Source organism: Mastomys coucha, unplaced genomic scaffold, assembly GCF_008632895.1.
Source record: "Mastomys coucha isolate ucsf_1 unplaced genomic scaffold, UCSF_Mcou_1 pScaffold11, whole genome shotgun sequence".
Taxonomy (NCBI): Eukaryota; Metazoa; Chordata; class Mammalia; order Rodentia; family Muridae; genus Mastomys; species Mastomys coucha.
In genome coordinates this window covers 6,693,600-6,719,055 of record NW_022196893.1, presented here as the reverse complement: position 1 = coordinate 6,719,055, position 25,456 = coordinate 6,693,600, and the positions used below count along the sequence as shown (strand labels likewise).

Sequence of the window (25,456 nt, the reverse complement as noted above, 5' to 3'; positions counted from 1 at the left end):
AAAAAACAGAAAAAAAAGTATTTAAAACATCTAATGCTTTTTCCTACCCCTTAACCCTTACTTCAATGAGAGAGGAAAGGCAGGGAGGCAGGAATGGCCGCTTCCACCACTGACCTGAGTTCCCATCAGTCTACCTCCCTCTTGCTGCACGAGTCAAGCTGTACTTGACCTGAAAGAAGGCCCTCCCCTCCCCTTGCTCTAGACCTTCTCCCATCCCATCTCGTCCAGCCACCATTCCCTCCCTCTTGAGATAAAAGCTTCTCTGCTCCTCTAGCCTGCCATTCCAAGTCAGCAAACAGTAATGAGAGCTCTTCCACATAACTGGGGAAAGAAAGCTGGATGTGACATAGTAGGGATCAAGAAGGCCTTGACATCCTGTAGACAGAGTATCAGCATCTCACTTAAAAAAACTAAATAGTACACCTATCTAGTCTCAACCACTCTGGGGAACATACCAATATACGAATACCAACCTAACTGCCCGAGTTCTAGTTCCTCTCCAGTTACTGTCCCCCTCTCCTTCTCAATGACACTCAATGGTCGCTGAGTTTATTTTTACATCTCCCCTATTTTTTTTTTTTTTAAAAAGATTTACCTGCATGTTTGCCTGCAGGCTAGAAGATGGCACCAGATCTCAATATAGATGGTTGTGAGGCACCATGTGGTTGCTGAGAATTGAACTCAGGATCTCTGGAAGAGCAGCCAGTGCTCTGAGCCATCTCTCCAGCCCCTCCTCTCCTTTCTTATGGGAAGAACTTCACTGGGGTCGGACTCACAACAGTCGATAGTGTCACCAATGTTGGCCACTTATTCAACCCCACTTGCAGCATTGCCTGACACCCAGTGACTTACTCATGAAGTCTCCTTGTCACAGTGCTCCTGGGACAGTCTCTACTAGCTTTGCCCCTCACGGGCTACCTCCTCCCAGTGTTCAGAGAAGACAGTGGAGCCCTGCTTCCATCTCTACTGACCTACCTTAGCAGAGCAATGGTCTACTGCTGAGAATGTTTTCCTCCTGAAACTGGGCTCCTCCTCAACCTCCTCATTTGACTAGCTCTCAACCTGATGCCTTCTCTTGAGCTTTCTCGGGTTTCTAAACCTCAGAGGTCAACACTCTGACTTCTGTTCAATCTGCCCCTTCCATGGTGAAATCCCTACCACTTCCACTTGTTCAGGTCACAATTGTCCAATAATCCTTCATTTTTTTACTTTTATTCATGCCCCACATCCAATGCACTGGCTGACCTGTAGGCCAGGCCTTTATCCTGCACCCAGCTCCTGTCTCAGAACCTCAATGCTCTCTCTACTGCTATTTCTCAAGGCTCTAGGGTGACAATCTTCTAACCTGTTTTCATACTCTCTTCCTCCACTGCTTTTCTACACAGCCAGTAGGCTGATCCCTTCAAAGCATAAATGAAATGGCGACTTTCTATTTTAAGGCCTTTAAGGATCTCCTATCCCCTCCTACCAGCATTCTTCCCCAAGTACATAGGTGAATTAGCAGAAACACTTGAGTCACTAGACAATTGTGAATATGCTTGGCCAGGGAGTGGCACTATTAGGAGGTGTGGCCTTGTTGGAGGAAGTGTGTCACTGTGGGGGTGTCACTCATAGCTACTTGGAAGACAGTATTCTTCTGTTTGCCTTCAGAACAAGATGTAGAATTCTCAGCTCCAGTGCCATGCCTGCCCAGATGCTGCCATGTTCCCACCTTGATGATAATGGACTGAACCTTTGTTTTTTGCTTTTGTTTTTTTGTGGTTTTTCGAGACAGGGTTTCTCCGTGTAGCCCTAGCTGTCCTGGAACTCATTCTGTAGACCTGGCCTCGAACTCAGAAATCTGCCTGCCTCCTGGACTGAACCTCTGAATCTGTAAGCCAGCCCCAGTTAAATACTGCCCCTTAGAAAAGTTGCCTAGGTCATGGTGTCTGTTCACAGCGTGAAACCCTCAGACAACATTTGAGCTCAACCTTCCCCATCACCCCTTCTAAGAGCTGGCTGTTCCCAGGGGCCAGCACTCTGCTCTGCTCCATGCAAGCTTTAAGCTTCAGAACCGCTAAAGCCACAGCAAGGCAGTGCTGCCAGCCCATGACACCAGACACTCACTGGCATTCAGCATAAAGAAGTCCAAGGCAACCCAGCCAGCCACAGTGCTTGGAAAGGACCTGCATGGTCTCACATGTGTCCTAGAGTAGATGCTGCACTGTTCACAGAGGGAAAATAGCCTAGTGGAGAAAGGAGACCAACGAAGATCATTAGCCCACTCAGGTCTGTTCCCCGCAGAGCCCACGTTCTGCTTTAGAGACTATCCTTCATAAGCACATGTTGGTTGTATAGAGTATTTCACTTAGGGAGAGACAGAACTGGTATTATGAAGAAATCTGTACATTGAAACTTCATGTTTAGGGAAAAAAAAGAAGGTAAAATGGACCTGTGATTTATTTTAGAAATCTCTTATACCTTCTGACTTTTGTTATTTTATGTAGCACTAAGGATGGAACTCAGGATATTATGCATGCTAAGCAAGTTCTCTACCAGTGAGCTATGCCTCAGCCCCTTATATCAGACTTAGAATGACCACACTACCTGGAGGACACAAGCCTGCAGCTGTTCACAAGAATAGCTCAGAACCACGTGGACCTCTCTGTGACTTTTACAATTTCTTATTTTAAGGGAAGTTTCTTAAATAAAATACATCTGCTTGAAGAAATATTTATCTCAAAATCAGAAATTTGGGAGCTAGAGAGATAGCTGAGCAGTTAAAAGCATTGACTGCTCTTCTAGAGCACCTGGGTTCAAGTCCCAGAACTCACACAGCAGCTCCCAACTCTGTAATTCAAGTTCTAGGGGATATAATGCCCTCTTCTGGCTTCTGAAGGTACCAGGTACACACATGATGGACAGACTAACAGGCAAAACACCCATGCTGCAAGATATGATCACACAGTGAACACCAAGATAGTGTTAACTCAGCCGAGCACACACCTTTAATCCTTAAGGCTGGACTACAGACACACCCGCAGTACACACTTTTAATCCCACAAAACAATGAAGGTAAAAATAGTTTGTACAAGGAAGCACCCAAGTTTGAAAGTGATCTCTAATTGAGAGGCAGACAAAGTGACAAATCAAGAGAGATCTGACAGACTAGGATATGCCCAACTTTTACTAGAAGAGAGAAGAAAGGGAAGCTACTTAAGGGGCAGTATAGAGAAAGAAGAGAGGCAGTTCTACAGACAGGCTGGAGAGAGAATGATCCAGAAGATTAGAACAAGAGTACCAGAGTTAGTTGGAGGCCAAGCAGAGGAATTCAGAAGCCAGATTGAATCAGTCAGCTGGGAGACAAGTTGGATACAGAACAGCTGGGTTAAACCAACCAGGAGAGTCCAGAAAGAACTAGAAAGGATGAGCTTATTCAGCAGCAAGTCTCAGGGGCTGAAACACTTTAGGCCTAGATTAGATTGTACAGAGGCTAGAAGCTTCCCGGACTAGCTTCCAGGACAAGATTGCAGATGGAGGCAGTAAACTTTACAGACAACAATTACAGCAGAATAAAAACCAACATTACACACCCATACACATAAAGTAAAATTGGAGCAGGAAAGTTTGCATAGCTTCAGCCTTGGGAATAACCAGGCAGGTGGGCCTCAACACTGCCTCCTTAGCAACCTGTGGATGTGCCACTGCAGCTGTGGAGATAGCTGGGTGCTGTGTGCAAGCCTGCTTATCTGCGGTCAAAAAGAATAGAGCCAGTGGCTGGCTGCCCTATTAGGACTCCTATCCCAACCTCTACCCTAGTACCCACATACAAGGTCGCCCGCAGACACAATCTTCTTTTCACAAGCCCAGGGCCCTTCAGCTGCCATTTTCCATAAGCCAACAGAGCAGTCAGAAGGGCTTTGTGATTTACTACAAGGACACCACTCTGTTCTAGCCTGCTGCTCCTCTGACATCCCTTCCACTTCCAGATCATCTCATGAGTCTTGTAGGCGGGCGCCTTTCCCAGGTCTGCCCCCTCTCTCTATCATCCTCCAAAGTATTGCAGAACCAGAAATCCACCCCCAAGGCTCCAGGAGTGTCCAGAGCTGTGTGTGTCAGCTTGTGAAGTTTCTCTGTACCTCCCATGAAGAGAGAATGCCATCATTATGCCAAATATTAAAACAGATATAATACCACAACCATGACAGGAACAAAGGTCTGCTCTCTGCCTTAAAACTTGATGTGTTATTTGTATGTGCGAAGGGGGGAGTCTGATTTCTTCGTGAGCCGAAGACATTTGCTTCTTTCATTGAGACGGGTCTCAGAGGAACGATGTCTGTAAGTGCACAGGGCGACTGTGAATATCAGCTCCAACTAGAAACTGCTTGAGTTTAGAACTGTTCTTCTAATACCCCGCGGAAACCTCTTGCATACCACTCTAGCCTTGGAAACTCCTGGACCACAGTGGGGCTGGGTGCAAAGAGGACTAAATGTCCCTGGCATTATCACAGAGATGTCATAGACACTGATTCAGACACTTCATGAAATAGCTAGGATAGCTTGGATGACACCTGACCCCATCTAAGAATCCTCCTTCAGGTCATATGGAGCTGATCCTGCCCAACACACATATTCTCTTCCACCTCTGAAGCACTGGGGTGCCTGCACTGCATCTCCTCGGAGAGAGGCCAAAAGGACTGAGGGAAGGCAGGAGGGCAAAGTCCAAGCCGAACGGCATTGCTGCGCGCACCTGCATTCCATCACCCGAGCAGCCAGCCTTCAAGCAGCCGCTCGGGGGCCTGACCTGCAGGCGCGGAGGCAGAGGGTGCAACCCTGGAGGGCCTCGATGTCCGCGGACGACCGGTGCCAGCATCTACCACTCTCAGCTCCGCGACGAAACGCAAGGCTCCGGCCCGAACCAAGCGAGGAACTGCGGACACCGGCAAAAGCGAAGGGCAGCCGGCCCGGGACACAGCAACCAACTCGCTGAGCCCCGCCGGCCACGAGCCCGCCCACCCGCGAGAGCCGCGCCGCCCAACTCACCCGGAGCCCGGCAGCGAGAAGACGGCGCGGAACCAAGCCGAGCCGCATCCAGGCGCGCAACCCCGGGCGGCCACAAAGCCCGCACCGACGCCGCACGCCCCGGCCGGAAGCTGCCCGAGGCTCCGCCCGGAGGACATCCGTAGGCACTCTAGGATAAGAATTGGGGCCGGGGCCGTCTCCGTGTCACAGACTTCCGGGCCAGATTCCTGCGGTCAGCCGGAGGACCCAGTGCGCAGACGCGGTGGCTGAGAGCCCTGTTTGCTAAAGCAGGGTCTGGGCAGTAGATGTCGCCAGACATCCCTGGAAGAGCTGGGAAAGGCAGGCCCTTTAGAGAGCTCTTAGTAAAGGTTTCTTGTTGGTTGTTAGTGATGGTTCTTGTATGTAGCTTTTGGTTTTAGTGTTGGGCGTTTAGAACACCTTTATCATTATCGTATGTGTGTATGCCAGTGGTGGAAGGACAACTTTGAGCCACTGTGCCTAAGACACAACATCTTTGTAATAAACCACTGGAGACTGAAGAGTAGTGAAATCGAGGCAGTTTATTTTACAATTTTTGCAAACGAGGTGTGAGCATAGAATGCCAAGCTCACTGGTGGAGGCAGAGCTTTATTTTATTGTGTGTTTTAGTGTTTTGCATGCCGTGTATGTGTGTGCACCATGTGTGTGCTTGGTGCTCCTGGAGGCCAGAAGAGGGCATTAGATGCTCCTGGAAATGAAATTATAGACACAGTCCTTGGCTGCCATGTGGGTGCTGGAAATCAAACCAGGATCCTTTGGGAGAGCGCCAACTGCTTGCCCTTAACCCCGAGTAAACTCTTAAGCTTCATGTAAGGTATAAGCCTAACAGTCATATAAGTCTTAACAAAAGATTGTGTGGGTGTATCTCTATGTTTTATATCCTGCTTTTTTTTTTTTTTTTGGTTTTTCGAGACAGGGTTTCTCTGTGTAGACCTGGCTGTCCTGGAACTCACTTTGTAAACGAAGTTGGCCTCGAACTCAGAAATCCACCTGTCTCTGCCTCCCAAGAGCTGGTATTAAAGGCGTGCGCCATCACTGTCCGGCTTATATCCTGTTTTTAAAAAGTCTGCCACTGAAACTGCACAGTGCCAAGCCTCAGCTGCTCTCCATGAACTACTTACTGTTCATGCCTTCAAAACCAGTACCACCTGAGAGACTCTTATGCTACCAAGTTCAGCTGCCAGCACGAGGTACAACCTTGCTTGCTTCTGGAACCCAGTTTCTGTGTAGCTCTTAGGAAATACTTAGAAGATTCTTGGGCTGGAGAGGTGGCTCAGCCGTTAAGAGCACTGACTGCTCTTCCAAAGGTCCTGAGTTCAAATCCCAGCAACCACATGGTGGCTCACAACCACCCGTAATGAGATATGACACCCTCTTCAGGTGCATCTGAAGACAGCGACAGTGTACTTATTTATAATAATAAATAAATCTTTTTAAAAAAGAAGAAGAAGATTCTTAGTCACTACGAGTTCTTCGGCTGCAGCTGACCAGCATCGAGTATCCCAGCAGAGCAAAGGTTTCCCTTTAGTAGTTCTGGTATCTTGTTCATCACAGCCAATTCTTCAGCCTCTGCCAACCAGAATCATAGAATCTTAATTCAAAAGAACAAATGGCTTCAATGGAAGAAATCTGTAAGCTTCACTCTGATACTAATGAAGGCAGGTCTCCATCTTTGGCACTGCTCCCAACAGCCTTATGTTCCAAGCTCTTACAGAACAGCTCCCTAAGCATTAAACCCTTTTCACAGCCCTCCCCCAAACAGCGTTGTCTGTCACAGTAACACCCCACAATCCTGGTACCAGTTTGTCTTGGAGCTTCTACTGCTTTGAGGAACTCCCATATCCTAAAAGCAAGTCGGGGAGGAAAGAGTCTATTTGGCTTATACTTCCTCAGCACTGTTCATGACGGAAGGAAGTCAGGACAGGAACTGAAACAGGACCAGAGCCTGGAAGCAGGAGTTAATTCAGAGGCCATGGAGGGGTGCCGCTTACTGGTTTGATCAACATGGCTTGATCACATTTCTTTCTTATAGAGCCCAGGACCATCAACACTGGGATGGCACCATTTAAAATGGACTGGGCCCTTTCCCATCAATCACTAAGAAAATTCCCTACAAGCTTACATGCATGTAAAAGTGATGTCTATTCAACAGATGTAATTGTTGTCTCAGAGGCTTATTGTTGAATAAGCTCACACTTTATAGTTCTTTTTTGAACTGTGGCTGACTGGTTCAACTCAAGCTAGTCTGGTTCAAACCCTTCTCCAAGCTGCCTGACTGAAAATTGCCACGGGCCGGCCGATCTGGGCCTCTCTCAACCCGAGTGAGAAACAGGGTCCTAGTCAGGTCGACAAGGCATAGGCGAAGAAATGATGGCAGAGACAACACATGAAGTATAGGATCTAAATGTATTTCTTAGAAATGGCATCAGACTTTTACAGTCATTGCAAAAGAGTAAATCTGGCAGCTCAATAGTTGAGGTACATCTGAGGCTATCTGAAACATACTGGGTCTAAAGCAGCAGCTATCTCCTCTGAACTGGTGCTGCATCCCCCGGGCCCAAGTGCTCTGGGCCCAGGGGACTGCGGGATGCATGAATCTGAGTCCTAGCCCATCTAAGTTCTAGTGCTAGTCCTGCATGTGAGTCCAAGTCCTTCTTCTGAGTTCGAGGCCAGCCTGGTCTACAGAGTGAGTTCCAGGACAGCCAGGGCTACACAGAGAAACCCCGTCTGGGGGGCGGGGGGGACAACAAATAAACTGTACTGAACAGGACTGTAAAGTAAATGAATGGTTTCTACCCCACTAGCTTCCAAATGAATGAGACTCAGACTATGATTTATTTATTTAGCCTTGGCACAATACTGGGGGAATTAACCCTAGTCTATTTTTTCCCCAGAGCTAGACTGCTAATCTCCCAGCTGTGCTCCCAGGTACTTGCAGATTGAATCTTCCCAGATTCTTTCTGTTCCATCAGGATGTCCTCTGGGTCCATTTCACTTGGGTCACATGCTTCTGGTCCCTCAAGTCTAATGGAGACCTTCTGTCTTTTTTTTTTGGTTTTTCGAGACAGGGTTTTTCTGTGTAGCCCTGGCTGTCCTGGATCTCACTCTGTAGACCAGGCTGGCCTCGAACTCAGAAACCCGCCTGCCTCTGCCTCCCAAGTGCTGGGATTAAAGGCATGCGCCACCACTGCCTGGCTCTTCCTTTTTTTCCTTCTTTTTTTTTTCTTTTTTCCTACTCTTTTCTCCCTCTTCCTTGTGGTCCATACCTGCAACCCCCAGCCTGGTAACTGAAGCTCCGTCTACTTCTATTCTCCCCAGTAGTTATCTGTAGCTATTTAATTTAATCAATAGCTTTAAATTTGGGAGCAAGGTTTACATAGTATCATTTAGTATACATGAGGATCTGCTCATCTGGGCAACCCTATCTTGGGAGCCAGTAGTTAGCATTTGAATACATACCAGCAGCAGACTAATTCCCAGACACTGAACTGAACTCCAGTGAACCTCACTGCATTGCCTGAACTCTGCTGCACTCACTGAACTGCCCTCCCCTCCTGACTCTGCACTGCTCTTAAGTAGCTTCTCTTTCCTGTCTGTTCTCACGGAGTTGGGTGGATCCTATATCTGACTCATTCTGTCTCGTCTTTGATTCATTACTTTGTCTGCCCCTCGATTAGACATCTTTGTTTGAGATTAAAGGTGTGGACCAAGGGCGTGTCTGTGTCCCAGCCAGAGAGATTAAAGGTGTGTCATTCTATCTGGATCTCACAGACCTAGAAGGTTTTTGGATGTGAACCCTTGCCAGAACACCCATTGTTGCTAGATTAAAATTCCCCTATACACACAGCCTGATCTTACACACAGCCTGATCTTATGGAGGCATTTTTCTCAGGTGAGGCTCCCTCCTCCTCTCAGACGACTTTTGCTTGTGTCAAGTAGACAAAACTCTTCAGCGCACATACTGGTCCTGAAAACTGCTGATGCCAACAGAAGGACGTGGGTTTAAACTCCACTCTGCACCTCCAACGCAAGCACTTTACCAACTGAGCTACCTCTCTAGTCCCAACCCAGGCTTTTAATGGTAAAAAGGGTAGATGCAAGCTATTTGAACCTTGCAGGAAGGAATCCAGTGCCATCTAGAGCTGGACTTGTGCTTTACCAGGAAGCTGGGGTTGTAATGTAGCTTTCTCAATTATCTGAGAACTTTCAAATGTTTAAACAAACCTCACCAGTAGTTGGGGTTGTGGGGCAAGTGGACTATGCCACCAGACAGAAGAACTGGCAAGGTTGAAAGGAGGTTCAAAACCCCATGGATCTCATAATTGAGAACAACAGGCATTGGAACCAGCTTCCGGCCAGGCTCTGGCTATCCTGGAACATGTGACCATGATACCCCACTGAAAGGACCGTGACGACTGGTCACATAGCATAAAAACCTAGAGTTCTCCAAGTTAACGAGGTATCTAGATAGGCTCTGAGTATTTAGCCAATGAGCTTCCCTTCCTGGGCATTTCTTCCTGCAAAAGGTATTTAATCCCTGGTTCACCCTGAGTAAGATGTGTGCATTTACATCTGCCATAAACAAAGCAGTGTGGACAGCAAGGAAGAGCTCCTTCATTGATGATCAGCATGGGGTGGGGTGCAGGCCTTTGTCGTAAAAGAGCCTAAATCTCCTGGAGAAGGCCTTCTCTTTTCCAGTCCTTTCTCGGCACTCACTCAGAATGAGACCGGATTCCACCCTGTCCTGGAGTCAGCCATTGCCTCCTGCCTGGCAAGTAGGGGAAGGGTGGACCCATGGACCACCGTTCTGCACTCCTCACAGTCCTCAGTGGCCTCTGGGTCCAAGAGATTGAGAACCACGACACCCATCCCAGCCCCTGATGTTTCTCACCAGGGAGAACACAGGCTGGGACTCCCTGTCTTGAAATGTGTTCTGCCTTCCTTGAGGCGGCGTGCCAGAGGCAGTGGCAGCTCCCTGGCATCCTGGAGGTAAGGCAGACATGCAGCCTGACAGTAGTTGTTGATGACCGCAGTGCATGCCTTTAATTCCAGCACTCAGGAGGCAGAGGCAGGTGGATCTGTAAGTTTGAGGCCAACCTGGTCTACAGAGCGAGTTCCAGGACAGCCAGGGCTACACAGAGAAACCTTGTCTTATGGAGGAAAAAAAAAAAAAGCATTACAGTTACCACAAGGGTAGTTCAATTGCCAGAGATGGGCTGCTTAGCTTGCTTAGCTGTCAGTTCTCCACTCTAGGAAGCTAGGCACTATAATCTAGTACTTGTCAATTCAGGAGTTGATTCAGGACCCCTGCATCCTTCCCTCGGTACCTTACCTTATTTAGAGGAAAAGTAAGCATTGAAAAGGATGATTAGTAGCTGGGCACCTGTTTTGTGTGAATCTCTGTGTGTCCAAGGCCAGCCTGCTCTACATAGCTAGTTCTAGACCAGCCAAAGTTACATAATGACATCTTGGCTTAAAAAGGCAGAGGGAGGTAAGATTGTCAGGAGCCATTTTTCCTGCTTCTGTGAAAGCCTGCCTGTTAGGCAGAGTTGAGGCAGGTGAAGGCCTGCTGGCAGATTTCCTAGCCTACTGATACATGGAACAATAAGAGGAGCTACACTTGAAGCTCAAGGCAAGGGGCTAAATGTTCTATTAATCCTGGTGAAAGGAACAGGGAAACCTCCCGATGGGAAGAGATATCCTATGTAAGCCAGCCATTGTCTCTGCTGGCCTGTGACTTTGTTTCCCATGATACTGTAAAGTATATAAAGTCTATGAGAAATACATTCAGGGCTGGCGTGGTCTTGACCTACAACCTTCCCGATTTTCTAACTTTTGTCTCTGAGTCTTTCTTTCCGTCTTTCCTATAATCATCCTCCCTCCTCCCTCAGAGGGCTGTTCAACTTCACACTGGCAGGATTGGTGCATAAGATTACAGTAAAACTTTATCATTATCAAGCAATAGTGTAACAGTACCAAGCTTGTGTCCAAGGATTCCGAGACAGACTCTGGGACTAGATCTCTGCTCTAGAGATGACCAGCCCTGAGGCTCCCAGCATACCTTACCAGCCCTGAGGCCCCAGCATACCTTGCCAGCCCTGAGGCTCCCAGCATACCTTGCCAGCCCTGAGGCTCCCAGCATACCTTACCAGCCCTGAGGCTCCCAGCATACCTTGCCAGCCCTGAGGCCCCAGCATAGCATACCTTGCCAGCCCTGAGGCCCCAGCATACCTTGCCAACTGGGTCCAAAGGCAAAATGTGCTCTGGAGATGAGTGATCCCGAAGCTCCCAGCAGGCTCAGCATTACCTCAGGCAGAACTGCTCTCATTTCCTAGAAACTTTAGGATAGGGCTTCTATCTGTGAAGGAACCTTTCCCACAGCAGCAAAGTCTTTAGAAACTTAAGTGTCATTCTCTTGGGGTGGCTTTCATTACATTGTATTAAGGTGTGCCTCTGCATTTTCAGTTGTTAATACTGTACCAGCAGAGAGCTAAGTGCTGGCAGGATTTTCGTATTGTCTAGAGTGGCCCATCACTGGATTTTCTATATGTGTCTGTCCGTCCTCACCCGCTAAAGGCAATCTAAGCCATGTATCAGGGGTTGGCCTGCTACTGAATGGCTGTGATAAAGATCTGACAGCCAATAGCAGGGTCAGAAATTACAAGGCTGGAATTTCTGGGCAGTGAGAGTTAGGTAGGGGAGGAAAGCAGGTGAATCAAAAGGAGACACAGAAGGGAACAGATGTGGATAGGAGTGGAGCAGAAAGGTATCGAGGTAGCCACGTGGAGGTCATAGGTTAGACTAATTGGGTTAAGTTTAAACTGTAGCTGGGAGACTGCCCTAAGCTTTAGAGACAAGGTTTCTCTGTATATCCCTGGCTGTCCTGGAACTCACTCTGTAGACCAGGCTGGCCTCGAACTCAGAAATTCGCCTGCTTCTGCCTCCCAAATGCTGGGATTAAAGGCATGCGCCACCACCGCCCAGCTGCTTTAAACTATATTAAAAGTCTCCTTCATCACGCTATCTCAGGTGGGTCCACAAAAGTCCTGCAATGTTTGTTGCCGAACTTGGAGCTAGGTAGAATGGGGAATTTGATTTCAAAGGCGGTGGAGGAAACAGCAGGGGACCAAGGAATGGATGTAGGCTTAGATTTTTAAAACCTACTTTTAATAAGGGTTCACAAATGCTTCAACCTGCGTTCTATTCCACAGTCCAAAGGTATGGGAGAAAAGACGGTAAATACGACAAGGGGATGTGGACCTGTTTAGAAGTAGTTCCCTGAGGCAATTCCCAATCTCAATTTGTCAGGATACCAGCAGTCCGGTTCAGTAGTGTTAGGATACCAAACACAAACCAGCGGCAGTGGCATGATCCAGCAGAAACCTCCAGGCCTCTGCCAATCATCACAAGGCAGCAGGAGTGACCAGGACCAGCTGGGGACATGAAAGAAGTTCTCTGTTGGGCTGTGTGCCGCTGTCTGCTGGGGCACCAGGTGCCAGGCGCCAGGCAGTGGGGAACAAAAGGGATGGGAGAGAAGGACCCACGTCCTGCCAGAGCTCTGGTACTTTGGGCAGGCTGATGCGGGTTTCTGTCTGTGCATTCTACTCCACCAGGTGTGCGTCTGGCTGTGTGAAGTGATGGGATCCCAGTCGGCAGGGAGCTGAGAGAGACAGCTGCAGGGGGTCCATGGGCCTCGTGGAGGCCAAGGACGAAGGTTCTAACCCTTGGGCATCACAGGCAATGCTGGATCCTGCGAAGAGCTGAGAATGAAGGGACATAGGGGGTAGGTGAGGGAAGCAGCGGTACCCAGTTGTTCCTGCGCGAGCGGGCGGGCAGGAGGCGAGAGTCTTTGCTTCGGTCTTGAGGCTGAGAACGCTGGGCCAACATGCTGAGTCTAGATAAAGGAGGCAATCCATGGTCTTAAGGTGTTTTATTGTAGAAAAGAGAGAGAGAGAAAAGGGTAGAGGCCAGCCCTGGCCACTCGGAGAGAGGGGGAAGGAAGAGTAAAGACAAGAGTAAGAGGTTAAAAGAGAAGAGAGACAGAGAGAAAGAGAGAGAGGGAAGGGGCAAATCGCCCCTTATATGGTGGGCTGGGCTACCTGTCTGTTCTCAGGTAACTGTGGGGTAGGGTATACCTGGCTGTGGTCAGTTGACTGGGAGTGGAGTCCAGCCAGAATGCTGGGAGCTTGGGGCATTGTCTATGTGATAGATAGCACAGGATAATGGAGTTGGCACACTCCTGGTAGCAGGCATCTATGTCTAGGGGCGTGGCTTTTTATTCCGTCCCTTATAGAATACTTCTACTGGGTCTCCGGAAGCAAGCCTCACTCAACCAAAAACACAGACTGTCCTTTACGGTCCCACAGTTCTCTGCCATGCCTCTCTCAACAAAATAAAGATCAGCAAAGCTGAAGACGAGAGATCAACTAAGTGCTGCAAACCTAGCTATGCAAGCTCCCTGTCACTGTCCATTGAGTCCCATTTATACTCTCTCCAAACACCACATGTCCTCCCACAGGTGTTACCTCAGCAAAATACCACGTGAGCCTGTATCACCTGACACGTCCAGAAACTTCTACTTCAAATGGATATTCTTTTTTTTTTAAGATTTATTTATTTATTTTGTGTATATGAGTATACACTGTAGCTGTACAGATAGCCACCACTGCCCAACTAATTGGCTTTTTTTTCTGCTCACTCTGGACAACTCTGCTCGCTCTGGTTGGCCCTGCTCGCTCCAGTAGACCCCGCTCACTCAGGCCCAAAGATTTATTTATGATTATAAACAAGTACACTGTAGCTGTCTTCAGACGCACCAGAAGAGGGCGTCAGATTTCATTACAGGTGGTTGTGAGGTACCATGTGGTTGCTGGGATTTGAACTCAGGGCCTTCGGAAGAGCAGTCAGTGCTCTTACTCACTAAGCCATCTCACCAGCCCTCAAATGGATATTCTTTTTCAAGATGTGGTTGTTTCCACTGAGATATCCCTTGCTTTGCTTCCAGAGGGGGTTTTCTGTTTTGTTTTTTTTTTATTCTGCCTCCAAAAAGTTGGGAGAATGGCTAAGCAGTTGGAAAAATTGCAGGTTGAAATAGAAGCACTGTGGAGGCAGGAAGTGACAGAAAATGGAGAACAAAAGGGCTCAGTCTCCCATGACGGAGCAAGAGGGCAGAAGTGTTCTGCGGAAGGATAGAGGAAAGAAACTATGCCAGAGGGCAGTCAGGTCAGAGATGTCTGAGAAGAACTGGAGGACAGTCTGATGAGACAGCCCGTTTTCCCAGTAAGGCTTAACCCCAAACCAACAGAGATAGAGGAGCGGTAGCCCAGGGTTACAAGATCACCATCGGTTTTCCCTGTAGTCACACAGCATATGTCTGCTAAGGGGATGGAGCAAGGTTATGACGAGATATGATGCCATCCTATAGAAATGATAGATCTGGGCTGGAGAGATGGCTCAGTGGGTAAGAACACCAACTGTTCTTCTGAAGGTCCTGAGTTCAAATCCCAGCAACCACATGGTGGCTCACAACTATTCATCTGTAATGAGATCTGATGCCCTCTTCTGGTGTGCCTGCAGACAGCTATAGTGTACTTAGATGTAATAATAAATAAATCTCTAGGCCTGATCGTGCAGGGCCAGTATGAATGGGGCCAACCGGAGCAAGCAGGGCCTGCCAGAGTGAGCAACCTTCATTCCCAGCAAACCACATGATGGCTCACAACCATCAGTACAGCTACGGTGTACAAATATACATAAAATTAAAAAAAAAATAGCTGGGCGGTGGTGGCTCACACCTTTGATCCCAGCACTTGGGAGGCAGAGGCAGAGGCAGGTGGATTTCTGAGTTTGAGGCCAGCCTGGTCTACAGAGTGAGTTCCAGGACAGCCAGGGCTACACAGAGAAACCCTGTCTCGAAAAACAAAAAACAAAACAAAACAAAACAAAAACAAAACAAAAAAAAAGAAAGAAAAAAAGAAAAAGAAATGATAGATCTGAGGCATTTTAAAGAGGCTGTGGTTTCATATGGAATGATTTCCTCTTTAACAGAGTTATTCGTCAACACTGGAAGGGTTGATAACAGCTGTACTAGACTCTGGTCCGCCATCGCAATGCATAACATGGTAGAAGGAAGAAGCCATGTGACTGTACAGTGAAATAGAGGAAGGGACTGAATATAGTCAAAGATCAGATGCTCGGCGAAGGGCAGTACTCTGATACACAGGAACAGATTCAGTTTGATGATTCTGTTATAGAACAATGTCATTTAGTGGCTTTAAGAGCTTGGGGAAAAGTTGAAGAGCCCTGGAAAAGGTCCACCTCCTTTACAAGGATTATACAAGGATCTGGAGAAGCTGTCATTTTTTTTTTTTTTGTAAAGATTAGTCTCAGCCATATCAGACCCTGAGGCAAGACAGGTGTTAATAGAAACCTTAGCCCATTAAAGGTGTGGGCAGTGCCCATGGACAAGTGGATAAGGAAAATCACAGATATCGGTTCTAATGTATACCATGCTAATATCATGAGTCAAACTATAGCTAGAGGTCTCTGATATCAAAATGGCCAGTACGTTAACTGCAAGAAATATGGTACTTTGTGCCAGAGAGATCAACAGGCCATTTCTAGCAGCACTGGTTTTTCTAGGCTTCCCAGCATGTGCAGGAGATGTCAAGGGTTGCCATTGGACCAATGAGTGTAGCTTCAAGAGAGATAGCCAATGCCAGGCGGTGGTGGCGCATGCCTTTAATCCCAGCACTTGGGAGGCAGAGGCAGGTGGATTTCTGAGTTCGAGGCCAGCCTGGTTAACAGAGTGAGTTCCAGGGCAGCAAGGGCTACACAGAGAAACCCTGTCTTGAAAAACAAAAAACAAAAAACAAAAAACAAAAAAAAAAAAAGAAGAAGAAGAAGAGAGAGAGAGATAGCCCAGACAATCTCTAGGCGTTGGGGCCTGGCTCAAGTCCCCATAGCAATAACCATGAGAAGTTTCAGACAAGAATAGCTAAGAGTTACCAGGTTGTAGAAAAAGCTGGAATTAAATATGCCTACGTACTGTAAGAATGTGTTAATATCAGAATGGAAGCCTGCAAAAGTTTTACTTTGAGAACACAAGGTTTGTTTATATCTCTACTGAAAGTGAAAAGCTGTGTGTGGATACTATCAAAACTTATAAAGAACTGAGCAGGAGAGGCATCCTGAAAACCATGGCCACTGATCCAAGAGTTGCTTTGTTTAGTGAAAATGTCTCTGATTACAATTTCCTGTTAAACAGAGCACAATTAATGGCTTAAAACAGCAAGGGAGAATTAGTAAGATTTTTATTTCTTTTAAAACACAAAAGTATTGTAAGTACATGTTTTTATTTTAATCCCAGGTGTGGGATATGGCTGCTTCAGATTGTCCACAGCAGCTGACTATAATTTGCCTCCTGCTCTAGCAAGGGCGTGATTTTTCCAGTGGCAGAGGCAGATAGTTTCTGTGATTGTGTGTCATTTGAAATTTTGGGGACTCTTCAGAGGTATACAAATTCTAGGGCCCAAAGAGGTTGTGGGTTGATCATTGTTTGGTTGCTGTTGTTTGTCATTTGTTAAGTTGTGTGCAAAGAAGAAACAACAAGAAGAAATATCCTGATGAAAAGATATCCTGATGAAAAGTTCAAACTTCCAAGGAATTCGATGCTCCTAATCAACAGGGCTTAGTCTAATGATAACGATGCCCCCTTCCCCCTGAATTCTTTTTTCTCTCCTATCTAGTGTTAGGGGGTGAAAGAGTGGGAGAAAAACAAGAACCCACAAAGTAGCCAAAAATCGAGCTACACCATTCTTTGAAATGTAATCAACAAAGAAGGCCTCTGTGTCTGTCAGGATGGGAAGTTGCCCAGGCTCCAATAAGTGACCCTCCATGTGTACTCATGCAGGCCACCCTAACTATATGCAATAAGTGACCCTCCATGTGTTCTCATGCAAGCCACCCCAACTGTATGCAATAAGTGACCCTCCATGTGTACTCATGCAAGCAACCCCAACTGTATTCAATAAGTGACTCTCCATGTGTACTCATGCAAGCAACCCCAACTGTATGCAATAAGTGACCCTCCATATGTATTCATGCAGGCCACCCCAACTGTATTCAATAAGTGTCCCTCCATGTGTACTCATGCAAGCCACCCTAACTATATTCAATGAGTCATTTAAAAGACATTAAAAAAAATTAGGAGAGGCCCAGGGGGATGATCGAACTAATAAATATGAATAAAATAAAAATACATCATACCCATGTGTAAAATTGTTAAGGAGTAAATAAGAGATTCTGAAACATTCCACTCCAGAGGGAGAGGCTCCTTAAGATTTCGGAAGCTGAGGGAATGTTCTTTAGCATAGGGGAAGATTTAGGGGTGGCCCCTCTGCTGAAAGGTAAGGAGGAGACACTTTCTGATAATCTCCCTGCAGCTGAGGACATGACAGCTCCATGAACCCAAGTCGATTTTGGAAGAAATTCAAGGCTCTTGAGAGCTGTGCATGCCAGAGTCAAGGAAGCTAACCTCATGCACCTGGGCATGGGGAAATTTTACTGCAAGATAATGAGGAATTGAGCATGCTCCTGCTGTGAGAAAATACCAGGAATTGTGCTAAGGGATTGTTGTTAGATTCTATTTTTAGCCTCACTGTACTTAACTATAAAAGATTTTTTTTGTTGTTTGTTTGTTTTCGAGACAGGGTTTCTCCATGTAGCCTTGGCTGTCCTGGAACTCATTCTGTAGACCAGGCTGGCCTCAAACTCAGAAATCTGCCTCCCAGGTGCTGGGATTAAAGGTGTGGGCCACCACCGCCCAGATTATAAAAGATTTCTTACATTAAAGGCTTTTTGCCATTTGCCAGCAGAGTGGTGGTCCTCTCGTTCTCATTCAGTCACCCTCTCTACTTCAGCCTCACTCTTGTAGGCTGGTTCCGACAGGAAGCTAGTCGGGCAGTGGTGGCATATGCCTTTAATCCCAGCACTTGGGAGGCAGAGGCAGGCAGATTTCTGAGTTTGAGGCCAGCCTGGTCTACAGAATGAGTTCCAGGATGGCCAGGGCTACACAGAGAAACCTTGTCTGGAAAAACCAAAAACAAACAAACAAACAAACAAACAAACAAAAAGATTTAGGAAGCTAACAACTGACAAGTCTCAAGATGTCCCTGAAACCAGACTCGCAAGTCCCCTCCTTGCATCCTAGATTATATAAGTAAGGACAGCTGAGGAGGAGAGACCTGTGTAGCTAACTGCAAGTCATTCAGAAAGCTCCAGGGCTCTGGCATTCCCAAGTCATCATCTATGCTGGGGTAGCTTTTAGTGATAGAACTCCTGTAAGTAATTCCAATAGACACATTGCTTTCCAATGTTGAGGGGAATATCACAGAGCAGATATCAGACTGTTACCCACCAGAGGGACTCTTGTCACCCTGATCAGCTTTCTGCTTCTGCCTCTCCAGCCACTTTGGAACTCCCTGAACTCTGCTACATCCTCTTTAATCCACTATAGACATCCTCCAGCCCACATGCAGGCTCTATAGATAGACTCACTGTGTGGTGTGTCATTTGTAATCTCGAAGTTAATAATCATAGTTAGGATTGTAATAAAAGCTTTTGTGTTTGTAATCATAGTTAGGATTGTAATAAAATAATTTGTGTTTGCTTCAGCTCAATATCAAGAAAATCTGGACTACTTGGCATACTGTTCCAACGGAAACCAGTGTGCATTCTGAATTTATTATTGTTCAATTAATTCTGACATTAAGGATAAACACAGTGTGCCAGTTCTCTCCCCCACTATTTATTTGGGTTCTGGAGGTGGGGCGGGGATCGAACTCAGGTCATCAGGATTGTTGGCAAATGTCCTGAGCCATTTCCTCAGCCTGTGTCTATTTTGTTTGTTTGTTTGGTTTGGTTCTTGTTTTTTCAGATACTGTGTAGCTCTGGCTGCCCTGAAACTCACTTTGTAGACCAGGCTGGCCTTAAATTCAGAGATCTGCCTGACTCTGCTTCCTGAGTGCTGGGATTAAGGGCATGCTCCACTATACTCTGTGTGTGTATTCTTAAGTCTGTGTCCCTATTTTTAAATTAGCACTACCATCACAGTTGATATACAGATAAAATTAGCTAAATTGAATCATCTGCTGTCCTACTTACATCCTCATAACCAATATTCTTTTAGGTTTTTTGTTTACATTTGTTTATTGTTTGTATGTGTGAGTACATATGTGGGACAGTGTGAGCGTGAAGATCAGAGAACGAATTGTGGAAGTCAGTTCTGGATTTCCACTAAATGGATCTGAGCGGATCAAACTCAGATGAACAGGCTTGGAGTCAAGTGCCTTTCAAAACATCATCCCAGCTGGGGAATGGTGTTGCATGCCTTTAATCCCAGCACTTGAGAGGCAGAGGCAGGCGGATTTCTGAGTTTGAGGCAAGCCTAGTCTACAGAGTGAGTTGCAGGTCAGCTAGAGGGCTACACAGAGATTCCCTGTTTAAAAATAAAAATAAAAATAAAAACAATAACAATAATAACACCATCCCAACATGTGCCCCTTTGGCTGAGATTTTGATTTTTCATTATGAAACACATTTTAAGATGTTGTAGAGGTAGAAGAGATTTTATTCATTGCTTTAAAATACTCTATTTAGGTAAAGAAATTGAGTCTTCTGTTAATTTTTGGCTGGAACACACAGCTGGTGAGGGATGCTGGCTCAATCAGGCACGTGGCCACTCAGACTTACAGAAGGGCTAATGGGAAGTGGTTTTCGTTTCAGGATAAGAACTGGAGATTCCTGGCCAGCCCATTAGTCCCTTGCGGGACCTGTGTCCGTTTGACCACCAGAGTGTGTCTAGGTAGGTAGCTTGTCCTCTGCACTGCAGTTCCAGCTGTCAAACGGGACCACCCCCGCCCCGCCCACAGGACTCGGTTTCCCAGATGGCCAAGAGACCCAGAAGACATTTCCCAGAAGGGCCTGCGCCTTACTGGCGCATGACAAAGACTCCACTTCCCAGAGTTCCCCGGGAGGGCCTCGCCCCCTCCACTAGAAACGGGAGTAGCTGGAGAATTGTGCACCGGAAGTAGCTCTTGGGCTGGTGGAACCCATCGCAGGTGAGACTTACAGTTGGATACGGCGCAGCAAACCAGGGACCTCTCAGGCTGGTCTGGGCCGTAAGAGTGCGCCTCGCATCCTGGGTCTGCGTGGGGTTGGGCTGGTTCGGGAACCAAGGGGTTTGGGGGCCGGGCCCTTGCTCATCTGGGTAACAGTGGAGCCACGCTGCTGGTACAGAGCCCCCGATACAGGGACCGTAACAAATTCCAGCGACCTGAGGCCGTCCAGCGGTGTACCCTGCCCTAGAAGAACTAGGCTTTCCTAGATCGTAGGCTATCGGCTCAGCACTTGTGGGTACGGGGCTCCAAGTACGGGCACCGCCCCTTGTCTGTCTGTAGTGTGAACGTTGGGGAGAAGCAGCCACTATGATCCGTGCCGGGAACTGCCAGCCCTAATTTTGCGGTCGTCGGGATGAGGTGTACCTTTCTTCTGCCTAGTAGGGTCACGAGTTGGGACCAAGCTGCTTTGTTTTGGATGGCAGCCAGCAGGAACCTATAATGCAAGGGACTTCCTAGGGGAACGGAGCTGGGTGTGTCTGTCAGCCTGTTGTCGCTCCTTGGGAATTTTTTTTTTAAAAAGATTTATTTATTTTTATTTATATGAGTACACTGTGTCAGACACACATCACAAGGATGCATTGGAATCCATTACAGATGGTTGTGAGCCACCATGTGGTTGCTGGGAATTGAACTCAGGACCTCTGGAAGAACAGTTGGTGCTCTTAACCACTGAGCCATCTCTCCAGCCCTCCTTGGGACTTTTGATTCTATGCCTGCTGCCACTGGCCAAGGAGAATGGGGTAGGGAAAAGGGTACATCCTATAATCCTCCTTAGCTCACGCCATTTGGCCCTTCAGGTGCAGACCATAATGGGTGAACCCCACGGATCCATGAGGATCCTAGTGACCGGCGGCTCTGGACTGGTGGGCAGGGCCATCCAGAAAGTGGTCGAAGATGGGGCCGGCTTGCCTGGAGAGGAATGGGTGTTTGTCTCTTCCAGAGATGCAGATCTGACGTAAGTTGGGGCCATATTCAGACCCAATCCCTCCTCTTGGTTCCCCCTCCAGACTGAATAGTACCCTGTGGGGTTTGTTCCCAAGCCTAGCAGTAATCTACTCCGGGTTTGGGTCCTCCCTGCCCGGTGACTGACTGGCTATGGTTGCTGGCTGTGCACTAAGTAAACATCCTCCTACAGTTCCGGGATTCCCACGACCCACAGCTGTTACAGCCCTGAACTTAGCTACTTGTCTGTGTGGTCGCCCTTCCAGCCATGGACCCAGTCAGTTTCTGTACTCACTGCCCAAGCTCCTAACTCCTGATTACCTCAGGCCTCCCTGGGCCCCTCTGACATCCTGCCTTCCCTCAGGGATGCAGCACAAACCCAAGCTCTGTTCCAGAAGGTACAGCCCACCCACGTCATCCATCTTGCTGCAATGGTAGGCGGCCTTTTCCGGAATATCAAATACAACTTGGATTTCTGGGTAAGTTGGAGTGCTCGGGGGTAACAAGCATTGGGAGCCAGGAGTTTAGGTTCTTGAAACTTCCACAGATTTACTCCCAAGAAGTCCCTGAGGGCTGGTTTTGCACAGCTCTGGGGACATTTGGCCAAGTGCTGAGCTGCAGGATTGGGAAGCTGCATGAAGCCTGCATACCACACTATGTATCCAGGATTGATCTTGCTTGGCTATCAGATCATCTGTCTGTCTATCTATCTCTACTTATGTAATGTGCATTGGTGTTTTGCTTGTATGTATGTCTGTGTGAGGATGTCTGATCTCTTGGAACAGACAGTTTCGAGCTGCATGAGGGTGCTGGCCTTTGGTCCTCTGGAAGAGCAGCTAGTGCTCTTAGCTGCTGAGCCATCTTTCCAGGCCCCCAATTTTTTTCTTCTTTCTTTCCTTTTTGTTTTGTTTTTGGGAGTTTTGTTTGTTTTGTTTTTCGAGACAGGGTTTGTGTAGCACTGGCTGTCCTGGAACTTTCTCTATAGACAAGACTGGCCTCAAACTCAGAGATTTATCGCCTACCTCTGCCTCTGGAGTGCTGGGATTAAAGGCATGCTCCATCATTGCCCATGTTGCCAGATTCTTGTACTCCCAAGCTTGGTTTTCCCAGCCTTCTGAATCTACCACCCACTCCTGTGTATGTTGGAATGTCTGTAGCTTGTGCCTTAGGAGGAGGGGCAAAATGTAAGAGGCCTGCTTCTGCCTACTGCGCTCCTAAAAGTTGGCCCACCTGCCTCTGGGCAGTTAGTGGCCTTGATCTAGCTGGCCTGACTAGACTGCAGTGTGCAACGCTTCCCACCAGATTTTGCCCCAGGCCTCTCACCCAAAGCTCTCCTTGCCCATCCCAGTCTTTTCAGCCGTCTCCCTGGTCTCTACCTCTCCCCTGTTCTTAGACCAGCATGCCTCATATATGTTTAGGGAAGAGACCTGGAGAGGTGCAGGGCAAGGCACTGAGGAGTACAGCAGGCCATGACTCCTCCAGAGTGGGAAGTGGAAGGAAGGCTTCTCTCTCGTAGTGGGAACCCTACCTAAAGTTTTCCTCCGCTCTGCTACCTTCCCTGCGCTCAGTAGCCCTGAGGATGCTCCTCTGGCCTCCACACCCAGGCAGGCAGGGCAGGACCTCCTTGTGGTCCTAGAGGATGGCAGCTTCTCTGAGGTGAGTGCTGGGAGGCTTAGCCTCGTTCTGGAAGCACTTCAGGTCCATAGGCACACAGGTGCTCGTATCTGAGCCAGGGCATGTTCCCATGTCTGTCTGTGGAGGGTCAGGAGAGAGCGTGGGTCCTCCATAGGCAGCCTGACCCACCTGTGCCACCCACTGCAGAGGAAGAACGTGCACATCAATGACAACGTCCTGCATTCAGCCTTCGAGGTGGGCACTCGCAAGGTGGTCTCCTGCCTCTCCACCTGCATCTTCCCTGACAAGACCACCTATCCTATTGATGAGACAATGGTGAGGCACGGGGCCTCCTGGGGTGGCCCCTGAAGGTATGGGCAGGACCAGGAAGTGGAGGTTCTCAGTGCATCTCCTCCTCCTCCAGATCCACAACGGGCCGCCTCACAGCAGCAATTTTGGGTACTCGTATGCCAAGAGGATGATTGACGTGCAGAACAGGTGCTCCCTCTTGGTCTTGCCCAGGCCTCTCTGGAGAGGGGAGGATGGACCCTTGGGTTAGTGAGGCCTTTCTGCTGCCTCGTTTATGTCATTCTTAAGAAGCCGGTTTCAGAAGGAATTGGGGACACCAGGGGCACATTCTGGGGATGGTATCAGGAGACACTGTGCCTCCCCAGGGCCTACTTCCAGCAGCATGGCTGCACCTTCACTGCCGTCATCCCTACCAATGTCTTTGGGCCTTATGACAACTTCAACATCGAAGATGGCCACGTGCTGCCCGGCCTCATCCATAAGGTGCACCTGGCCAAGAGTGAGTGCAGCTGTCCGGCACACGCCTGACCCAGGTTACCTGCCTGAGGGGGCTTTATGCTCAGCTGTGGGGCGGGCAGGGACCTAGGCCTGGCCGCAGAACTCTGACACCTGTTCCCATCTGTAGGTAGTGGTTCAGCCTTGACGGTGTGGGGTACAGGGAAGCCGAGGAGGCAGTTCATATACTCACTGGTATGTTTTTGGGGAGCATGGCCTTCCCTGTAAAGCTGTGTGGGAGGTGGAGGCCTAGGAAATAGTCCTTGAACCTTACCAAGTCCCCAAGGGTGCAACTTTGGCTCAGTAGGAGAAAGTGTGCCCTGAATGAGGGACCTCCATCAGGGTGGGCCCTGACTCTGCTCCCAAGGGAGCAGAAACAGCGGTCCAGCCTCCGCACTAGGGGCATTTGGTGCTCACTTGTGGATTTGACCTGACCTTTTGACCTCCAGGACCTAGCCCGGCTCTTCATCTGGGTCCTGCGGGAGTACAATGAGGTGGAGCCCATCATCCTCTCAGGTGGGCATCCTGCAGCTGCCTTTCCTACAGCAGGGCAGGACCTGTATCTCCCCTGAGGAGTGGGAACAGACATGCCCCTAAGGGTCTGGACAGGGAGGCCTGACTGACTCCTGGCCCCTGGTTCCCTACAGTGGGCGAGGAAGATGAAGTGTCCATCAAGGAGGCAGCTGAGGCTGTGGTGGAGGCCATGGACTTCGGTGGGGAAGTCACTGTATCCTTTGGCTCTGGTGCTGGTGAGGCAATGTGGAGGGATAATTCCACTTTCCCTTGTAGGATGGCTAACACCACACCATTTTGTTTCTGGTGGTGCTTGCCCTGGCAGCAGGAGGGGGTAGTGCTCTTTCTGCTATGGTCTTGACCAAGGTCTCCAGTTTGATTCAACAAAGTCAGATGGGCAGTATAAGAAGACAGCCAGCAATGGCAAGTTGCGGTCCTACTTGCCTGACTTCCGTTTCACACCCTTCAAGCAGGGTAGGTTCCTGTCCCTTCCAAAACCCTTAACCACCCCAGCCTGCTTACAGACTTTTTGCCAGTTAGCCCCTGGCTTCAGCACAAGCTGTTTCTCCCTGTCCCCTGCTGAGGTCTTAGCCTCCATACTGGGACCATAGGGTTTGGTGCTCTGCCAGCTTGGTCACCAGACCCTTAACAGGGCTTATACCCACTGAGAAGCAGGACACTCTAGGGCATGGATGGAGGAGGCACACTCTCTAACTCCTGGGGGGCAGGGTAGTTACTGGCTCTCACTTGTCTTGTCTCTGCAGCTGTGAAGGAAACCTGTGCTTGGTTCACCGACAACTACGAGCAGGCCCGGAAGTAAAGGACGGGACAAGCAGGTGCCCACCTGGCAGTGCCCAGTCAGTGGTCACCACCCTCAGTTCTCGCCAAGAACTGAGTTAGTGTCCAGCCACCTGAGCCACATACTGACCTCTTTGCCAGGATCCTCCATGCTGCTGTCCAGTAGGGCCCATGTCCATCCCTCGGGAAAGGCCAGACCAACATTTTGCTTGTCTGCTTCTGCTGGACGACCTCCGTGTGTCCCTGCTGGACTAGAAACCAATAAAATGGATTTTCAGAAGCTGTGCCAGCTTCCTCCTCCCCACAGCGTAGCCTTCGTGGCCTGTCCTGGGACCCACTGTCCCTTGTGTGTGCTACTTAGCTCCTAAGAGCTGCTAGGCCCAAGGCAAGAGTCCCTGTGTGACACACTGACCAGAGGGTGGAGTTAGGAGGTCAGGAAGCAGGCAGCGTGGGTCCAGTGTGAATTGTCAATGCTCTCAGGTCTGGGGCTGCAGACCTCCCCAACAGCCTCACCTGTATCTCGGCCATGCTTAGCCCTTCACTTGTGATCACACACAGGCCATTCT

At 48.5% G+C, this 25,456-nt stretch overlaps 2 protein-coding genes across 2 annotated transcripts in view; one reads left to right on the top strand and one right to left on the bottom strand.

The window, feature by feature from the left end:
- The window catches only part of Znf623 (zinc finger protein 623), a 9,354-nt gene extending 4,089 nt beyond the window's left edge, over positions 1 to 5,265 (bottom strand). Inside the window, exon 1 of the mRNA XM_031346515.1 lies at positions 5,023 to 5,265. The gene's annotated coding sequence lies outside the window, so the exon portion shown is untranslated. The remainder of the gene's footprint in view (positions 1 to 5,022) is intronic.
- Positions 5,266 to 20,060: 14,795 nt separating this feature from the next.
- On the top strand, positions 20,061 to 25,184 carry Tsta3 (tissue specific transplantation antigen P35B). The gene is made up of 11 exons (XM_031346503.1): positions 20,061 to 20,159; positions 21,017 to 21,174; positions 21,526 to 21,640; positions 22,983 to 23,111; positions 23,200 to 23,273; positions 23,450 to 23,583; positions 23,710 to 23,774; positions 24,029 to 24,095; positions 24,227 to 24,306; positions 24,467 to 24,566; positions 24,857 to 25,184. Exons 2-11 carry the CDS (start codon positions 21,029 to 21,031, stop codon positions 24,910 to 24,912), a joined length of 966 nt encoding a protein of 321 aa, XP_031202363.1. The 5' UTR covers positions 20,061 to 20,159; positions 21,017 to 21,028; the 3' UTR covers positions 24,913 to 25,184.
- The last annotated feature ends 272 nt before the right edge of the window (positions 25,185 to 25,456 follow it).